The 19892-nt window shown below is 47.0% G+C and overlaps 1 protein-coding gene across 3 annotated transcripts in view; it reads right to left on the reverse strand.

Moving 5' to 3' along the window:
* Positions 1-19892, reverse strand: part of LOC144162553 (receptor-type tyrosine-protein phosphatase kappa-like) — a 616238-nt gene that overhangs the window by 569410 nt on the left and 26936 nt on the right. For all 3 annotated transcript variants that reach the window (XM_077693141.1, XM_077693140.1, XM_077693142.1), the window contains exon 3: positions 16731-16889. In XM_077693141.1, the coding sequence (XP_077549267.1) occupies positions 16731-16889 (159 nt within the window). The remainder of the gene's footprint in view (positions 1-16730; positions 16890-19892) is intronic.

Below are 19892 nucleotides of genomic sequence, written 5' to 3' on the forward strand. Positions count from 1 at the left end.
CTTGGTGCCATAGGGAGCTTAAGAGGGTTCAACGGTGGTTGACCACTCTCGACATGTCGTAGACACTCGAGTCACGGCGCGGGGGTTAAAAAGAAGGTCCTCTTCACCCCGAGAAATCAGAGTGGCGCTGGCTAACACCCTTAAGCACAGGAAAAAATTACATTGGCATAAATACCCCAGAAAGCGGGGGGGGGGGGGGAATCGCACCGCCGGTAGCGTAGTTGTTATCGTACCAGACCGGTATTCTGGAGGTCGTGGATTCGGATCTCACCTGGCGGGCATTTTTTCTCGCTTTCTTTCTTTCTTTCCAAATTCTTTATCTGTTTCAATGACCTACCACAACCTCCCCTTTGCTTTCCGAGGTTTTCTTGACTGCCAACCCTTATTTGTGTGTTATTTTCTACAAGCCCCTCATTTCCTATTCTGCAGTAGAACGGACAATTGGGCTAGTTGGTAGCTGTTCACCTTGAAGGTGGAAGCGCTCACAAAATAGGGACGAAAGTAGAAAGAACAAAGACGACAAGGCGCTATTCTGATTCGCTACATGCATAGCGAGGGCCTCTGTTCTGGCAGTCTTGGTGCCATAGGGAGTGTAAGAGGGTTCAACGCTGGTTGACCACTCCCGACATGTCGTAGACACTCGAGCAACGACGCGGGGATTAAAAAGAAGGTCCCCTTCACCCCGAGAAGTCAGAGTGGCACTCGCTACCACCCCCAACAAAAGGAAATAATTACATTTACATAAATACCCCAGAAAGCGGCAGCGAAAATCGCCCCGCCGGTAGCGTAGTGGATATCGCACCAGACCGGTATTCTGGAGGTCGTGGATTTGGATCCCACCTGGCGGGCATTATTACTCCGCTTTCTTTCTTTCTTTCTAAATCCGTTATCTGTTTCAATGACCTACCACAACCTCCCCTTTGCTTTCCGAGGTTTTCTTGACTGCCAACGCTTATTTCTGCGTTATTTTCTACGAGCCCCTCATTTCCTATTCTGATTCGCTACATACATAGCGAGGGCCTCTTTTCTGGTAATCTTGGTGCCATAGGAAGCTTAAGAGGGTTCAACGCTGGCTGACCACTCTCGACATGTTCTAGACACTCGAGTCACGGCGCGGGGATTAAAAGGAAGGTCCCCTTCACCCCGACAAGTCAGAGTGGCGCTGGCTACCACCCCCAAGCACAGGAAAAAAATTGATGATGGCTGGTGTTTTATGGCGCAAGGCCAACGAGGGCAAAGAGCGCCAAAACGGTGGTTAGGTATGAAGCATGTAACCGTAAACGCTAAAACCGTTCAACAAAAACCAAAGTAAATTCAGTAAAAGACAATGAGGATGGCTGGTGTAAAAGGCCAGGTTGTGATGGGGCGTGGCATGAGATGGGGTTTGAAAGCAACTACACGTGATAGGAAACCAGGTGTAAAAACTTGATGTCTCTAAGAAACTTAAACGTGCGTTGTACAGGAACCATGGGGTCATCCGCTAAAAACAATGCTGGGTGTAGTGGAATGTGTTGTCTGTAGAGGTCGGCGAAGTGTTTCTGTCGTGTTGTGTGGAGTGCTTTTCATTGAAGTAGCACATGGATCACGGATAGGCCGTCTCCACACCTGCTACACAAGGGTCTTGGAGATCCCGTGAGCAGATATGAGTGTGTTGCATGCGTGTGGCCTATCTGTAATCGAGCCAGGGTAACTTCATTGTGCCTGTTATGTGTGTCAGTGGTGTATGCTCCCAAGAGTGTCTTTATAACGTGTAGCTTGTTGTCTGCCTGTTCATTCCAGTGTGCTTGCCATGTATTGCGAAGGTGTTGTCTGATGTGGGACTTAATAAGGTCAGTGTACGGTATTGTTGTTATGTCCACCATGTTTGCAAGTGCAGCAGCAGCGGCCATTTGATCTGCTGTCTCGTTTCCGGCGATCCCCGAGTGACCTGGTACCCAGCAGACAGTTACTTCAAGACTTAATGCATAAGCTGACATAATGATTTTGTAAACTAGATGAATAACATGGTTTTTACAGTACTACTTAGATGACAATGCACGTACTACACTCAAGGAATCTGTGAAGATGATGGACTTGCGAATTTTATGATGAACTATGTGCTTTAAAACCAGAAATATCCCATAGGCTTCAGCCGTAAAAATGCTGCTTTTCGAGTTTAGAGTGTTAGATACCCTAAAATCAGGTCCGTGCGCTGCGCACGACACTATACGGGCTGTTTTTGACGCGTCTCTAAAGAATTCTGCACACTTGTATTTATCTTGAAGGAACAAGAAGTGCTGAAGAATTGCAGCTGTGGGTACTCGTTTTTTATCAATCGCTACAAAGGACAAATCGCACGACACGGGGCGCAGCTGCCATGGTGGTAAAAAGTCGGAAAGGGTTGATTTGTAGGTGTCTGAAAAGGTGACCGATAATTCTGACACTTCCTGTCTCACCCTATGTGAGAACGGAGCAGAGATAGATGGACGATTAAGAAGAAGTTGGGACATAGGTGTATCACAAATAAATGGTTTGAGAGGACGGTGGGTTATTGACGAAATTTTAAAAGCGTACAGAAGATCCATGTATGTTCGCTGATGATCTAGGGACCATTTGTCGCACTCGACGTATAGGCTTTGTACGGGGCTTGTACGGAAAGCGCCCGACGCGAGGCGAAGCCCCAAGTGAAGCACTGGGTCCAGCATTTTCAGCGCTGTTTTTGTTGCCGCCCCATAAACCACGCTCCCATAGTCCAAGCGGGACCCCACCAAGCTTGTGAAGACACGTAAGAGGAGTTGCTTGTCCGCGCCATAGGAGTGGTGTGAAAGGACCTTAAGTATGTTTATTGCTTTGAGGCAATTTATGTTTTAGCTGTCTGATGTGAGGGATGAACGTGAGTTTCTCGTCAAACACCACACCCAAAAACTTGTGCTCTCTTTTTACTGGAATCGAGTCACCAAAGAGTTTTATGTCGGGATCGGGCATGAGGCCCCGCCTTTTTGAGAATACAACGCAGGTACTTTTAGAAGAATTAAGTTTAAATCCATTTTCATCTGCCTAGCGGGAAAGTTTGTTTACCCCAAGCTGGACCTGACGTTCACAAATGGATATGTTACATGATTTGAAAGATATTTGAACGTCATCTACATACATCAAGCAGGATATGGTTGGCGGCAGTGCCTTTCGGAGAGAGTTCATCTTAACTATCAACAAGGTGCAGCTCAATACGCCACCTTGAGGCACGCCATTCTCCTGCACGTGAACGTTTGAGAGTGCCGTACCGACTCTGACACGAAATGTTCGTTCAGACAGGTAACTGGAAAGAGTGTTCAGCATGTTACCTGTTACACCATAGGATTATAGGTCTGCAAGAATGCCATAACGCCATGCCGTATGATAAGCTTTCTCGATATTAAAAAATACGGTCATGCAGTACTGTTTGTGTATAAAGGCATCCTTAATATAAGATTCCAGTGCAACTAATTGATCGTTTGTGGATCGCCCTGCCCGGAAGCCTGCCTGGCAGCTCTCGAGAAGACCATTGTACTCAAGAAAGTACATGAGCCTCCGGTTAATCATCTTCTCGAAGAGCTTGCACAGGCAGCTTGTCAGGCGAATAGGTCTATAGCTTGCGGGAGAAGAAGGGTCCTTCCCTTCTTTCAGAAAAGCCACAACTATGGCCTCCCTCCAAAGCCTTGGAACGTGCCCCGATAGCCATATTTGGTTGTATAGGTGCAGGAGTGTCTCAAGGGTGTCTGCGTGTAGGTGTTGAATCATAGTGTATGTAATGTTGTCTGCACCTGGAGCAGAAGGTTTACAAGTGGCAAGAGCAATCTTCAGCTCATGGAGTGTAAATTCACAGTTGTATCCAGACTTTGACTTGTTCTTGTCGCGTATAGGCTTCTTTTCGGCAGATGTTTTGTGTTGCATAAAAGTGTTTGTATAGTGCGCAGAACTAGACACGTGTTGGAAGTGTTGTGCAAGTGTGTTAGCCTGATCCTCCAGAGTGTCCCCTGTCGTGCTAACCAGGGGCAGGCTATGTGTGTGTTGTCCTTTTAGTTTACGTATTCGGGTCCATACCTTGTGGGTGTCAGTGTATGAATTTATGGATGTGAGAAAGGCGCGCCAGCTCTCCCTTTTTGCCTCACGGCGCACACGCTTACCTAATGCCTTCGCTCTTTTGAAAGAAATAAGGTTACAACTTGTGGGGTGTCTACGAAGGATGCCCCACGCCTTGTTCTGGGCCTCCCGCGCACGCTTGCAGTCGTCATTCCACCAGGGCCTTCTCGGGTTGCTTGGGGCCCCAGAGGCCTGGGGTATTAACTTTTTGGAGGCGGCGAGAATATGCTCCGTGACGAGCTGTGTAGCCTTCTCTACAGGTAAGTGTGTTATGTCTGTGTAGTGTAGTTGAGATGTCTCTGTGAATATGTTCCAGTTTGCTCTTGCTTCTATAAACTTACAATGGGAAGGGGAACTGCTAGGGCCTTTATCTATGTATGTTAGTGAGGTAGGGAAGTGGTCACTACCATATGGGTTAGTGCCAACATCCCACTCAAGTGATGGAAGGAGTACTGCAGAGCCAATGGCCAAGTCGAGGTGTGAATAAGTGTTGTGTGCTATATTATGGTATGTAGGCTTGTTTTTGTTAAATAGGAATGCTCCTGAAGATATTAGAAATTTTTCGATTAAGCGACCTCGGGCATCTGTGCGGTGAGAGCCCCAAAGAGTGTTGTGTGCATTGAGGTCACCTATAAGAATGAAAGGTTCTGGTTGCTGATCTACAAGACCCTCGAAATCAGAGCTTGAAAGCTGGAAATCAGGAGGGATGTAGATGGAGCACACTGTTATTGGCCTATTGAAAATTATGGTTCTAATGGCAATAGCCTCAAGGACAGTCTGTAATTGGATAGGGTGGCATGCCAATGATTTTCGGGCAATGATGGCCACACTACCTGAAGATGTACCACCACCAGCCCTGGCCTTCCTAAATACCATGTAACTATTCAAGACATTTGTGTGTTTGGAGTTTAAATGTGTTTCTTGTAGACGCATCACACTTGGATGATTGGAATGCAATATTTCGTAGACATCATCCAGATTGTTAAGGAGGCCTCTACAGTTCCACTGGATGATATTTTCTGTTCCCATTATGTACCTTCAAGAGCTACTGGAATGTGTGTGTGGGTTCATGTTTTGTCTATCGAGGGTTGTATTCTTGGAGCGGATTTCTTTGGCTTTTCTGTTGGTTTGGACGCCGCAGCCCGTTCCTTGCGCAGCGATGCAGACAGGAACGGTCCGACGTCCATTTCCTCATCAGATGTTCGGGGGGTGTCCGGCGGACCGGGCCCCCTGGACTTGGCACTCTTACGGGTGCCTTTGGTTCCAGCCGCAAGCGCCGCGGGAGGGGCAGGCGGCGGGGCTAGGATGGGCGCTTCTGTGGGCCCTACCGTGTCCATCTCCTCCGTGCCCTCAGGTGTCCCTAAGGCCTGTCGAGAGGACACAGTGAGAGCGGCAGAGCTCCCAGCGGCGATCGCACTCGCCACATTCGCTGGAGTCGCCACACTGGGCGATTCCTGACTACTCTTGTCTACCGAAGGCAGTCCGGCAAGAGACGGGGCCCCCGAAGCCTCTACAGGTGTTGTAGAGGCAGCAGGTGGCTGCTCAGCTGGGGGCTGGGACAGCAACACGTCAGCAAGAAGGCTGCACTGTGTTGCCGTGCTGACCAAACGCCGCCCCAACCCCCGGCGGGCGGCGTCTGCGTACGTTGTGGCCGAAAGCAGCTTGTGCTTTTGGCGCGCTTCTGGATAGGTGATGTTTTCATTTACTTTTATGTGAATTATTTCCTTTTCGGCCTTGAATTGTGTACACGCACGCGAATAAGCAGCGTGCCGTCCGCTGCAATTCGGGCACTTCTGAGTGGTGCTTTCACAAGCTTCTGAGGAGTGACCTGTCTCAGCACAGTTGGCACATGTCAACTTACCTCTGCATGATTGGGTTCCATGGCCGTATCCTTGGCACTTAAAGCAGCGCCTCGGATTTGGGACATACGGTCGTACGTTGCAGCTAAGAAAACCCACTTTGACCTTTTCTGGAGGCGTTGTGCGATCAAACGTTAGGATTAGATGCTTTGTCGGAATTTCTTGGTTTGCTCTCCGAATTACGATTCGTTTTACTGCAGTTACATGTTGAGGTTGGAGCGCCTCAAGAAGATCTGCTTCCGTCTCAGACTCTAGTTCTTTCTCTGATATGACTCCTTGCGAGGAGTTGAGGGTCCGGTGTGGTGTCACCGTGACAGTCACGTTGGCCAACGTCGTCTGTTTCAGCAGGTTCTCACTCTGATTTTTCCTTTTTACTTCGACCAGTACATCACCTGAGGCGAGTTTCTTAGCATCATAGTCTGAACCAACAACAGACTCAATGCACTTTGCCAACAGAATGACAGACTTCTTTGCAACAGGAGTGGTTTCTGCAGAGTGAATGACAAGAAATTTGTGGAACTGTTCTGGTTTACCTTTAGCTAGTACTTCGGTGCGGCCCCTTTTAGGGGGCCGATCATTGGATTGGAGGGATAAAGAAAAAGCCATGCGATATTGAAAAAAGCAGGGGACGGGGGTACTTTCTTCTCAAACCTTACCCTGATAGCCTGAGAGGTCCCGGAGCTCCCTGCCTGGTAAACAGACAGGGAGCCCATCCGCCGGAGCTTGACCTGGGCTCCGACGGCCACCGTTCGGGGTTTCTAACCCTCCACCTATAAACACATCGCCACGGTTGCATCCAGCTTATGTTTGGGGCTCGGGGTCCGCGGTATCGCCAGTACCGTCACCAAGCTTGCTCAAGGTGCCCCGTGCGGGGACAGGAAAAAAATTACATTGACATAAATACCCCAGAAAGCGGGGGGGGGGGCGGGAGGGTGAAATCGCCCCGCCGGTAGCGTAGTGGTTATCTCACCGGACTGGTATTCTAGAAGTCGTGGGTTCGGATCCCACCTGGCGGGCATTTTTTCTCCGCTTTCTTTCTTTCTTTCCAAATTCTTGATCTGCTTCAATGACATACCACAACCTCCCCTTTGCTTTCGGGGGTTTTCTTGACTGCCAACCACAGAAATAAGTGGTTGGCAGTCAAGAAAACCACGGTTTTCTTTCATAATATTTTCTTTCATAATATTTTCATAAATCGTAAGGAAAATGATCTTAGCAATAAACAAGCGGTTACATTTTTGCGTGACCAACTTCCCTCGCAAAATGCAGCATGTTCTGTAGGTGATCAGCCTCTCAATAGCCGCGACTATGAAGTACTAGGTCATGTAATGTCCCCCCTCGATACAAAGATAGCTTTAATAGAACCTCCTCCCTCAGCCAATAATCCTATAGAAAAAACGAACTCTCTCGCTACCTGCCCCAGCAACGTTATTGACATTTCCAACACACTAACGGCCGACGAAAAAGGTATCCTAGAACGAGGTCTAACTTTCTGTCCCACAAATAACAGTGTGAATGAATACGAGTTACACAAAGATCTCACTGAATTTTCTCGGAGAATGAGACTAAGCGAGGTTTTTCGGAGAAGCAGGACCAACGTGACATTAACGAACGCACCCTCCACCCTCCTAGCACTTGGACTCCAGATGCAGATCAATCTCCAGAATTGGATCTGTACTTAAAATCAGTATCAAGAGAAATTTTGGCAACAACTAAGCAATCAAACAAGCGCCAGAACCTAACTCCGTCGGAAGAAGTTACCCTGAATTGCCTATCAGCCAGAACCGACATAGTCATAAAGCCAGCCGACAAAGGTGGTAGTGTAGTTGTTTTACCTATGGGAAAATACAAAGATGAAGCTTATAGGCAGCTCAATAACCCTTGCCACTACAAGCCCTTAGATAACGATCCGAGCCAGGAATACAGCCTAAAAATCCTTCAGACCCTCACAGATCTACGATCTAGAGAATTAATAACGACTACTGACTTAAATTTCATGAAACCGAATAATAAGCATGCAGGACGTTTTTACCTCCTCCCAAAAGTCCATAAAGTCCCCGTAGAATTATTGTTCACTGCCGACATTCCTGGCAGACCCATAGTTTCGCATAACAATACCCCAACCGAAGCACTATCTATGTTTCTGAATCATCACCTATCCGTAATTCCGGCTCTTCTTCCTTCATTCGTTCAGGACACCCCCCACTTCCTCCGCATAATAGAAGAGATAAATATGGGCGGGCGCCTACCCAGTGGAACCCTCCTTGTTACTCTTGACGTTGCTGCATTGTATACAAATATTCCGTTCACCGAAGGAATTGAAGCGATTTCAAAATCTCTATCAGTGAACCCGCACCAACATGCACCAGAAGTGTACATAACTTTGTTAAAACTAGTTCTAACTCTCAATTATTTTGAATTTGACTCTTCTTACTTTTTGCAAGTTTTTGGAACTAGCATGGGTACTCCATTCGCACCGACCTATGCCAACATTTTCATGGGGCAACTTGAAGCTACCCTATTAAGCTCTTTTCCGCATAAACCTCAGGTTTACCTCCGCTACATCGACGACATCTTTATGATTTGGGAACACGGTCGCGCGACTCCAGAAACGTTTATATCCCATCTCAATTCTTCGCATCCGACTATTAAATTATCCTGCCAGTATTCTGAAAAAGAAGTGAACTTCCTAGATACTACCGTCATTCTAGACAACGGTAAACTTAAATGCACGCTTTTTAGAAAGCCAACAGACAGGCAGCAGTACCTAGATTATAAAAGCCATCACCCCAGACACTGCAAACAAGGGATCTTTGTAGGACAAGCCACCAGGCTTAGAAGAGTATGCAGTGATGACAGTGACTACGTAGAGCACCTAGACGAACTCAAGGCCATCCTTATGAACAGGAACCACCCCAAAAGTCCGCTCGATCAGGCGTACCAACGTGTGTCTAATCTCAAAAGGGATGACGTTCTCAAGAAACAGCGGCAAAACAAAAGCGCCAGGCCACCTGCCCTAATAACTAAATTTTCAAACGCCCTCCCAAACGTAAACAATATACTGCGGAAGTACTACCCCATTTTAGCCAGTAACGACCGACTTAAAAAGACTTTCCCGGAAGCACCAAGGGTTACCTATCGGAGAAACAGGAATCTAAAAGATATTTTAGTGCATGCTAAAACAGGGCCTTCAAAGCAACAAGTCATAGCCAGCTGCTCCCGCCCCAGATGCAAGACTTGTAGGCACCTGCAAACAGACTGCGTTGTAAAAAGCACAGCCAGTAATTATGTCCACAAGATTAATTCAAGTTTTACGTGAACTTCATCCAACATTGTGTATATGTTGGAATGTTCAATGTGCCACAAACAGTATATAGGCGAAACGAGCCAACCTATGAGCCTACGGCTTAATGGTCACCGGGCAGATACTCTTAGCAAATCCTCCATAGCTGTAGCGCGGCATTTCAACCAATCAGGCCACAATTTTGATGACCTTAAGTTATATATACTTCAGTCAAATTTTAAGTCTCCTAGGGACAGGAAATACCGAGAATCCTACTTAATTCACAATTTCAACTCCGTGGAACCTGCTGGAATTAATGCGTCTAAGGGCAACTTGGAATCCTTGCGATATTCACCGGGAATACAGCATTAGGCATTTTCGTGCATATACCTCATCCAAAGTCTATGACCGTTCACTCTGCTCTGTACCTGGTCACCTAATTTCTTTTTCTTTTTTTTTCATTCCTTAGCGTCTAGCTTAATACTCACCCTCATGCCTCCAACTTTTGCTTTTGGAATTCAATTTTATTTATTTAATTTCTCATTTTTTTACTCCGCGTGGTCTTGTGCCCCGTACGTCACTCTAACTTTATCTTTTCGTTTTTGAGTTTCAGGACAGGCCTGTTCCAGGAATGTTGCCGTGGGTGACACGTGCCATTTCAGTTGCCGGGTCATTGCTTTTTGTTTAGTGTGTGGGTTTATGTGGTTTCCCTCCCTGTTTTTTTCTCCTTTTTTTCTTTTTTCCTTGACCTAGTTAGTTTTCCCCCGTCTCTATCTTTTCTTTTGACCTGAGGCTTGCAGATAGTTTCTGATAAGGACCCCACCCTCACCGCCTGGTCTGCTTCAGGCGGTTCTGAGATCCTTTCCCTATACCCCGCGGCGGGTCAATAAGCACCCTCTCATCTTTTCTGTCCAAAAATTCCACGAATATCAACCATCAGCTGACTTCCGTGTGACCTACTTCGCGGCTTAAACTAGACAACCTTCTTGGCCCCTCAATCTCTCCCCCGACACACTCCGAAACCAATCAGCTTGCTCAATTTCCCTTCCATCTTTCCCTCTCCTTTCACCTGGGATCCTACCCCTATATAAACCCTGCCTGCCAGGCGAGAGATTGCCCTGAGGAAAGCAAGTTCTCTTTGCTGAAACGTAGGCCACAATCGTGCTTTTATCTTGTTCGAAGTTTTTCTTCTCTTATATATATATATATATATATAAATATATATATATATATATATATTATATATGTATAGCAAATAACAATACAGGAAACGGGCTTGTTGAATTAAGACAGCAATAAGGGTTGGCAGTCAAGAAAATATGGCAAAGGAAAGGAGAGAATGTGGTAGGTCACAGAACAAACAGATAAAGAATGCGCAAAGAAAAAAGAAAGTAGAAAAAAATTTCCCGCCGTGTGGGATCCACCCAACCGGCTGTTCCCCGTGTGGGATCCTCCCGCATGGCGGCCATTTTTCTCCGCTTTCTTTCTGTCTTCCCACATTCTTTATCTTTCGTGAACCAACCGACTGTGTGAACCAAGCGTCTCGTGAACCAACCGACTTTACGTCGGATGGTTCACGAGACGCCGATGGACTGTACAGCCAGTTCACTTGTGACGCAGACAGGGTGATAGAGTTTCTCTGGACAAAGTGTTAGCCGTTTCTTTGTGCCATGAAGAAAGGTCAACGCAAAGACGCCGCATGTCCTGTAAAGTTGACTTGTATTGGACAAGCAAACTCGCTTCCGTCTGTAGAAGGCATTATAAGCTACGGGCAAGTTTTGTAGTGAACAGACGCCCGTGGGAATGCTCACGATTGTAAGAAAAGTGGCCGAAAGAGTTGACACAGAAAACAAGAAAGGTGTATTGCAGAAGGCAGCGATTGCCTTAGTTTCAGAGGAGGAAGTGTAAAAAAGTAGCGCTAGTCCTGTGCGGTCTTTATTTTTGTCCCCTCTTTACTGCGCTACTTAACCATGTTTCACAGTCAGAACTAACTAGCCCACATTTACGCATTGACAAGTGTTCCTACAGTCTATAAACAAGGCAGTACGATGGAGAGTTGGGCTTGTTGGTAAAGCGGCATGGTTGGTTGGAAACAGCGCGTTAAAACGGGATCACGAAGAAGAGAACCTTACAGGAAGAGCACCGGGCAGGACGACCACTCGTCCTGCCCAGTTCTTTTCTTCGTGATCCCGTTTAAACGCGCTGTTTCCAACCAACTATAAACAATGACCTCACCTCGGCCAAACGCGACCAGCTCATCGATATTCTACAGCGTTTTCGCGAATCGTTTTATTGACAGCAGCCCACCTTGGGAGGCACGTCGACCGTCTAAAACGAAATTGACACCAGCATCCGCGCCCCGCTACGGCAGCTACCATATCGCGTGTCACCTGCGGAGCGCCGCGTGATCGACGAGCAAGTAGCAGATATGCTTACCCGCAACGTAATTCGGCCCTCTACTAGCCCGTGCGCCTCTTTCGTGGCACTGGTAACGAATAAAGACGGCTCGGTCCTGTTCTTCGGAAATTACCGTCGCCTGAACAAGGTCACGCGTAAGAACACCTACCCGCTACCTCGTATCGACGATGCTCTCGACTGCTTACAGGTGGCCGAGTTCTCCTCATCACTAGTCTTGGGCTCTGGCTACTGGCAACTGCCCATGGCCGATGCCGATTATTCAAAAACAACGCTCATTACACCCGATGGGCTTTACAAATCCAATGAGATTGCTTTCGGGCTTTGTAATGCGCCAGCAACCTTCGAAGGAATGATGGACAATGATCTAGGTGGCCTCAACGGGAGAACATGTCTGTGTTATCTCAATGGCATTGTCGTGTTTTCGCCAGATTTCAACGCTCACCTGGAGCGCCTTCAACAAGCGTTGACGTGTCTTACTTCGGTTGGCGGGAAATTAAACTTGAAGAAGTGACGCTTTGCTGCTCAGAACCTAACGATCTTTGGCCACTTGGATTCCAAAGACGCCACTCTTCCGGTCCCGGAAATGCTTCTTGCAGGTGCAGTTCCCAAAACCAATCACTCTGAAAGACCTGCAAAACTTTATTGGCCTGGGTTCCTATTTTCGGCGATTCGTCCCAAACATTGCCACCATTATCGCCCCTCTGGAGCAGCTCCTCCACGGAAACACAGCCATTACCAGCTGGTCTCATTCTTGTAAAAAGGCATTTGTGGATATATGCGAAGCCTGCTGACCCGACCACTAATACTGCGCCATTTTGATCCACTTGCACCTACCGAAGTGCACACTGACGCCAGTCGTGCCGGTATAGGCGCCGTTCTCACTCAGTGGGAAGCAGGCTTCCATGAATGCGTTGATGCATACAACAGTCGCGCTCTGACGTATAGGCGGAGCGAACTTATTCGTCACAGAGAAGGAATATTCGGCCAGCATTTGGGCTATCGACAAATTTTATGCTTATCTCTGCGCTTGTCCATTCAACGTCATCACAGGTCACCGCGCTCTGTGCTTGCTGTCCTCACTGGAATACCCTTCCGGAAGACTCGGACGCTGGGCTTTTTCGACTTCAATATTACGGTATTCGAGTCGTATATCGGTCCGGACGCAAACACAGTGACGCCGATGCTCTGTCTCCGTCACCTGTCGTGTCGGACACTGGTTGCCTGTTCAAAACAGACGCGCCGTGGCCTCTCTAGCAGTACATGATATGGCCTCGAAACAGCGTAAATATTCGTGGATTGCCGCCGTCTTGCAGTACCTGTCTAGTCCATCAACAGTTCCAGCATCTCGAGCAATCCGTCACCAGGCTTCGCACTGCGTAATACACGACGTCCTGCTCTACCACCGGAATTACTCATCTGAAGACAGGAAGTTGGTACTCGTCATTCCTGGCTATTTGCGTTCCGACTTTTAAATGCAGAGCATTTCAGTAACTCACGATGTCACCCGCGTTGACGTCCGTAGTCCGCACCGCACCCCTCCCTACTATATAAAAAAAATACTATCCGGCGCCCGGTTCCGATCCCTCGACCCTGCGGGCGGAACGCATTGTACATGGTGCTCTACCCACTGCGCCACAAAGCCGACACAAAACGCTACGAACGTGCCTTATCTCGTTGACTCATTCAAATTACTGCTGGCCAGCGCTATCTCGTCAGCAGTTGCCACAAGTGCAATAACATTAACGTAACGCAAACTACTTAACGTCGTGCGCCCCAGGAAATGCTCTGCATTTGATCGTGCCCCTGTCGAGGGGGATGCTTCACTGCGTCTTTTCTCGGTCGCGGGACCCGTGGCGCCATCTGGCGGAGGGGCGGCACAACTCGTAGCACTTTCTTTCAAAAAGCGCCTCGTAAGCGCGGCAAATATGAAATAGGAATGACGCGTTTTTGAGGCAATCCGCCGACGCGGCTGCTTTGTCTACAGACTCGGCGGCGAGCGTCCCGGGATTCTGGTGTCGACCGAACCCCATTGTTTGGCTTTCCTCGGTCTATAATATAGTAACGTTGAGTGACGGACGTCACCGCAGGTCCCAGAACGCGGTAGTCGCACCTCGATTACATCATCGGCTGCGGCCCCGCATTGAACGAGCAGCAGCTGGCTGCGCCGCGGACTGTCTCTGCAGTCGGTTAGTTGACCGTTTTCGACGGTCCGCTTTGGTATCGGCAGCCCGCTCAGCGCAACCGTGCCACGTATGCGCAATGGCGCTTCCGCTTGCTATAAGCGGAGCGGACCGCGAAAAACGGTGAGCCAAAACGCGCTATTGGTGAGCCAAAACTCGGTGAGCTAAAACTCCGTTGAGGAGGGTTCGCTTGAAACACAAACCCACTAGGTTCACGCCAGTGGAGTAGCCAGGGGTTTGTGGGGGGGGTGCTGACCGAGCTTTAGCCCCCCCTCCCCAGCGAAGTTTTTTTTATATTTAATCTTACTACCACGCTGACGCACAGCGCGCCCACGCTGGACTGCTCAAAATGTGTCAGCGGCTCCGTTTGGGCTACTAATGGCGTGAGATGACACATTTTGATCAAGTACACATCCGCTCGTGCACAGAGTGTCAGCGTCGTAAATCTCCTTCCCAACATCCCACGGGCGCATTCCAGCGAATATCGTGCCCAGCGCAACCTCTTGATCATGTTGGAATACACATTAACGGTCCACTACCGTTGGATTAGTGTGGCAATTGATAATGGGACAAAATATGCGGAAACAGCTGGGCTGTCCACTATGACTGCACGCGAGGTCGCATCCTTCCTTCTTCAACGTTTTATCGTGCGGCACGGAGCGCCCAGGGAGCTGTCGAGCTATCGGGGACGAGTATTCTGGTCAGAAGTTGTGGAAGCGCTGCTTTCTGAATGCCGCGTTGTCCGCAGGAAGACCACGTCCGACCACTCGCAAATCAGAGGGATCACTCAACTTTTCAACCGTACCCCGGGCGACACGCTCTGGGTATATGTTTCACGTGACCATTTGAACTGAGACTTCGTTCTTCGTTTTGTTCGTCACGGACGCGTATAATACGGCCACGCAGACAACCACAGGATCCTCACCATGATTTATGCTATACGGTCGTAAACCTTCCTGCCGACTTGGCACCATCCTGCCTTACCGCACCCACATCTCGGAATGTGTTCCAGTCTCCGAAATTGCCGAGCAAGCCGAAGAGTTCCACCAACTGCCAGCTCCTTCACAGCAGCGGACCAAGGACATCAGAAGTCTCGCCACGACGACTTTAGTGGAACTCCGACTTACCCTGCTCGCTCTCTTGTGTGGCTAGGAATACCATCCAGTGCCAGCAGGCTTTGAAGAAAACTTCATACTAAATACGAGGGTCCTTACCGAGTCGTCAAAGAAACGTCCCCTGTAAATTACACAGTGGAGGACGTCACTCCTTATACCTATCATCGCTGTCGTGGCTGCGAGATGGTTCACGTTCAGCATCTCAAGCCCTATTACGACCGCCCATTGTCCCATCGCCTTGAGTCGCCAACGATGGCTCCTTCTGTCCCCAGGGTGATGATGACAAAGCTAGTGAGTCACCGTAAAAGCACCAGTCTCCCCAAGCGGGTACATGGTCACCTAATGGGGATGCGCTGCTTCCCAGTGGCGTCAATCCCCTAGTGGGGTACTTGTCGCACGTAGACACACAGCGGCAGCTCCATCGACAGTGCTTCTGTGCGAGATCGGCGCTTGGACTCTAGACCTCATTTGGACTCAGAAACGGCCAGACCTTGTTGCTACTTCTTACAAGCCCTGCCAATAAACCTCATTATAAAATATAATATGAACTCCCGTTAAGCAGAACTCGGTAAGACGAATTCTCGCTCGCGTTGAACAAAGTAGAAACATTTGTTTGGCGTTCTATAGCCAGAAGGCAACAACATCCGCTTAAGACGAACAGCCTTAGACGTACTCTTCGGTTAGCAAGAACAACTTTCGGGGTGACCACCACTGTTTGCGATTTTTGGTAGCGAACATGACACTCTTGGTGGGGTGCGGCGGGGTATTCACGTGACAAGAGGGAAAGAAAGAAACACAGGGCTTTTGGCTACGGTTTTCTTTTGTTGTTTTCTTTGTTGTTTTTTGGGGGGTGTGGTGGCGCTGCCACGTCATAATGTTCATATTCCGCGGAGTTTCTTTATCAGTTAAAATAAATGACGACGAAATTGGTTTTCTGCTGAAAATGGTATGCGGCGCTGCCAGGTGGTATTTTTCATACTTCGCGGGGTTTATTTATAAGTCAAAATAGCTGACTATCAATTAGTTCGCCGCTGAAAATACCGCAGTTAAATGCCTCTTGCGGGTACATACAAGTTCATTATTGACACCTTAATGATTAAGACAGTACTTCTCGGGTCAGATTTTTACTTACAGTATTTAGTGAAATCCGATTTACAGAAAAATTACTGGCCGCTACTCCACTGTACTGAAAACATTATGCACAGGGTTTTCTACGAGTAGCGCCATAGACCCTTTTTGAAATCTTGGTGCTTGACAGCTGGGACACTCTGTATATATTACGCTTTGTTACTACAGTAGAAAATACTGTTTGGCTTAATACGAGAGCTTTTGATTTGGCGATTTAACACGCCTGATCCTTTTGTAGGCTTTCATTCGTTTGTGCACTTTTTACGAGCAAACAACGTAATCATTAACCATACATCTGGTATCTTGTACAAGATACAAGAAGGTAATTTCCCACACCACGAACAAAGGGGGAGCAAGACCACGCACACAGAGGCGGAAACGGTCGCTCCGTATGCAATTTTGTCCGGTTTTTTCCCGCTGTTGAAAGTTGTCTAATAAAGATGTACCATCTAATTCGTACCAGAGTCTTGCATCCTTAATGGCAAGCTTCGCCTTTGGCCATGTTCTTCGTTTGTATACACTGATGGACTTTGTTTGTTGGCCACGTTCTTCGTTTGTATACACTGAGGGACTTTGTTTGGGACATTTTCATTGAATTGATCAGTTGCTTTCCCCTCCCCCATTTCTGAAGAAATGTGAAAGAACTCACTCTCGTTGCAGAATGGTCCGTGAAATCCCGTGCCGCAGGAGCAGCCGTAGGGGTCCGGGAGGCACATCAGAATTCCACGGCAAGACTTCACGTTTTTGTCCTGGTTGGTGTCTGAACACCGATGTTGGCATTCTCTGCCGAAATAGTCGTCTCCGCAGGCTGAAATAAAGAAATAAAGTAGAGTTATAACATCAACCAGGGTCATCCCGGGGTTCACCAATGGTGCTTCTAAGCTACTTCTGCTATTTATTCTGAGCGATGTCTTCTGAAGGAGCTCCCTCGCATCGTATCAGTCATGGGCTCTGCGGTACATACTGCAGCCCAAGTAGCGGACAAGTTTATGAAAGCTGGCGGGGTTCGTTCTATATCAGATTCGCATCTTGAAGAACTCTGTTTCTACGTTACACCCGGTTTTTACTGTAAAATGCTGCCATTTCTTTTGCTCTCTATGTTACACTACGGACTGCGTCATCCACCTTGTCCGTGGTTACCCAGCGTTAAGGACGCCTGTGCTCTGTCTTTTTCAGCGGAACAAAGTGGCCGATAATAAAACTGCCACTGAAAAAATATAAAACTGTTCCACAGAAACTTGATGAAGCACAAAATATTATTAGTGGGTGTGTCCTACGGAGAAAAGAAAACCAGAGAGCCTGTAAAAGGTTCCCAGCTGTGTGTCCGCGTACACATAGGCTTGCGGCTGCGTCTTTGTATTCGTCCGGGATGCAAGAGGTGCAGCGGATTCAAAAAAGTGAATATCCCACCTTCGGTTATTTAAAAGGTCATCATTCACGTTTCCATTTCATTGTCCTTCAGAAGAAAGGAAACGGGATTCCACTTTTCAAGAGGCAGAATGACGTATTCTACTCGGATTTCCCTCATCCACCAACAGGGGTGTTCTTAGGCCAAACCGAGATAAGGTGTGGGCAGATGAGTACTTTTATTTGGAGAGAAGGGGATAGAGACGGAGGAAGGCTTTCGGGCCGCTTCAAGACAAAAAAAACCTGAAGATATTCAGAGAATTGTCTACTAATGTGCAGAATTCTAATGCCGCTTGTCTGGTGTGTGTTCTTTCCAGACAAATTTTTTTTCTGGATTCAATCCGAACAATTACCTCCATCAACGCTTTTGCAACAAGTACAGGTGTTGTTCCCGCCTAACCTGCTTTTTAAAACTGTAAATGAAGGACGTTACACGGTTCGCCATTCCCGCTGTTTTTTCTCTTTTTCTTAACTTTTGGTTTCTAAAGTTTTGTCTGACCTATTATCCCTATTTAGGCTATTATAGCAGTTAATTGAGTTACTTCTGCCCTATCTGCATTTTTGTGGAAATGAAGGGCGTTACATATCCGCCATTCTAACTATATCTTTTTCTATTTTTTCTTTCTTGCTTTTTCAAACTGCTGTTCGACGAATCATCTGCCTTCACGCTATTATGACTATAAAAAGTGGAAATTCTGCGAAATCTGTTTTTTTTTCTGGAAATGCAGGGCGTTAATCGGTTCGCAATTTCGGTCGTTTTTTTCTATTTTTCAGATATATTGTTTTTGTACAGTTTGTCCCATCATTTATCACCATTTACGCCATTATAACGAATAATGGTGGAACTTCCGCAGCGAAGTCGGCATTTTTTTGGAGTTGGAGGGTGTTGACTGTTCGCCTTTTTCTCTCATTTTTGTACCATTTTTATATTTTTTGCCATTTCAGGATTCTGTCCGAATAATTATGTCCATTTATGCTATTATAACGATTAGGCGTGGACCCCGAAATCTGCACTTTTGTGGAAAGGCAGGGCGTTACACGGTTCGTCATTTTTCTATTTTTCGATATTTCTTACCTTTTTTTTCCAGCATTCTGTCCCGCCAATTTTTCCCATTCGCGTTATTATAGCGTTTAAAGGAGGAACTTTCGTGAATTCTGTATTTTTGTTTAATGCAGGGTGTTACACGGCTGCTACTTTCAATATTTTTTTATTTTTATTTTTTGGATTTTCAAGATTTTGTGTAACAAGTGATTTACATTTACGTTATTATAACCTATAAATGTAGAAGCCCGTGAAATCTGCATTTTTGCAGGAACGTAGGACGTAACTCGGTTCGCCATTTTCGATATTTTTTTTTCTATTTTTTTCATATTTTTTGGTATACTAAAATTCTATCTCACCATTATGACTACTTGCGACAATTTTCCGGGAAGAATATGACAAATGTGATCAGACACAAAATACGTTTGAGCAGGAGTCGCGGGTTCGATTCTCGGCAGTGGCGGCCGCTTTTCTGATGGAGGCGAAAAGCAAAAACGCCCGTGTGTACGAGATTTCGGCGCACGTTAAAGATCCCCAGGTGGTCAAAATTTAATCCGGAGCCCTCCACTACGGCGGGCCTCATCGCCTGCGTTGCGTCGGGGCGTTAAACCCTACAATCAATCAATCAACAAGACACGTTCATTCTAAAACCGAAATGAAGTCCATCCTTTTATGACATAACATTGAATATCTATATTAAAATATATATACTAAAATGCCTCACTTATCAATATGTATTGTGTGATAAAACTGTTATACGAAAGCCCATGTATTTTAAGTTTCTCCGTCATTGTGTGTTATTAAGTGAAATGTTGAGACATTATATTTGATTACTGTTACTAAATGCCCTGTTTGCCAACTGTATGTAGGTACCGAGGTCCTTCTCTGGCTGTAAAGCATTTAGACTCTGGTCCCGTTCCTGTAAAGACACAGGACAAATAAATTCATTCCTGTTCTTCTTCTATTTACGCTATTATAACGAATAAAGGTGGAACTTCCACGAAAACTGCATTTTTGTGGAATTGAAGGGCGTTACACGGTTATCCTGTATCGCTATTTTTCCTCTTTGTTAAATTTTTCGTTTTTTAAAACTTTTTCAAACCGATAATCACAATTCCCTCTACTAAAACGATTAAAGGTGTAACACCCGCGAAATCTCCAGTTTTGTGGCAATGTAGGGCGTTGCGTGGTCTTGCTGTGGGTCTACTCGGCAAAGAATGCAACCCGTTAGGACATCAACAGATTGCTATCTTTCGCCGCTCCAACACAAACTCCCATCGAGTATTCGCCCAGCAATGATGGTTCCTCACCGGGAAAAGTGGCAGCTCACGCGGCTGCATGGGATTTTCTCACATATATCCG

Source organism: Haemaphysalis longicornis, unplaced genomic scaffold (genome assembly GCF_048455015.1).
Source record: "Haemaphysalis longicornis isolate Haplotype H1 unplaced genomic scaffold, Haemaphysalis longicornis Haplotype H1 scaffold_12, whole genome shotgun sequence".
Classification (NCBI taxonomy): Eukaryota; Metazoa; Arthropoda; class Arachnida; order Ixodida; family Ixodidae; genus Haemaphysalis; species Haemaphysalis longicornis.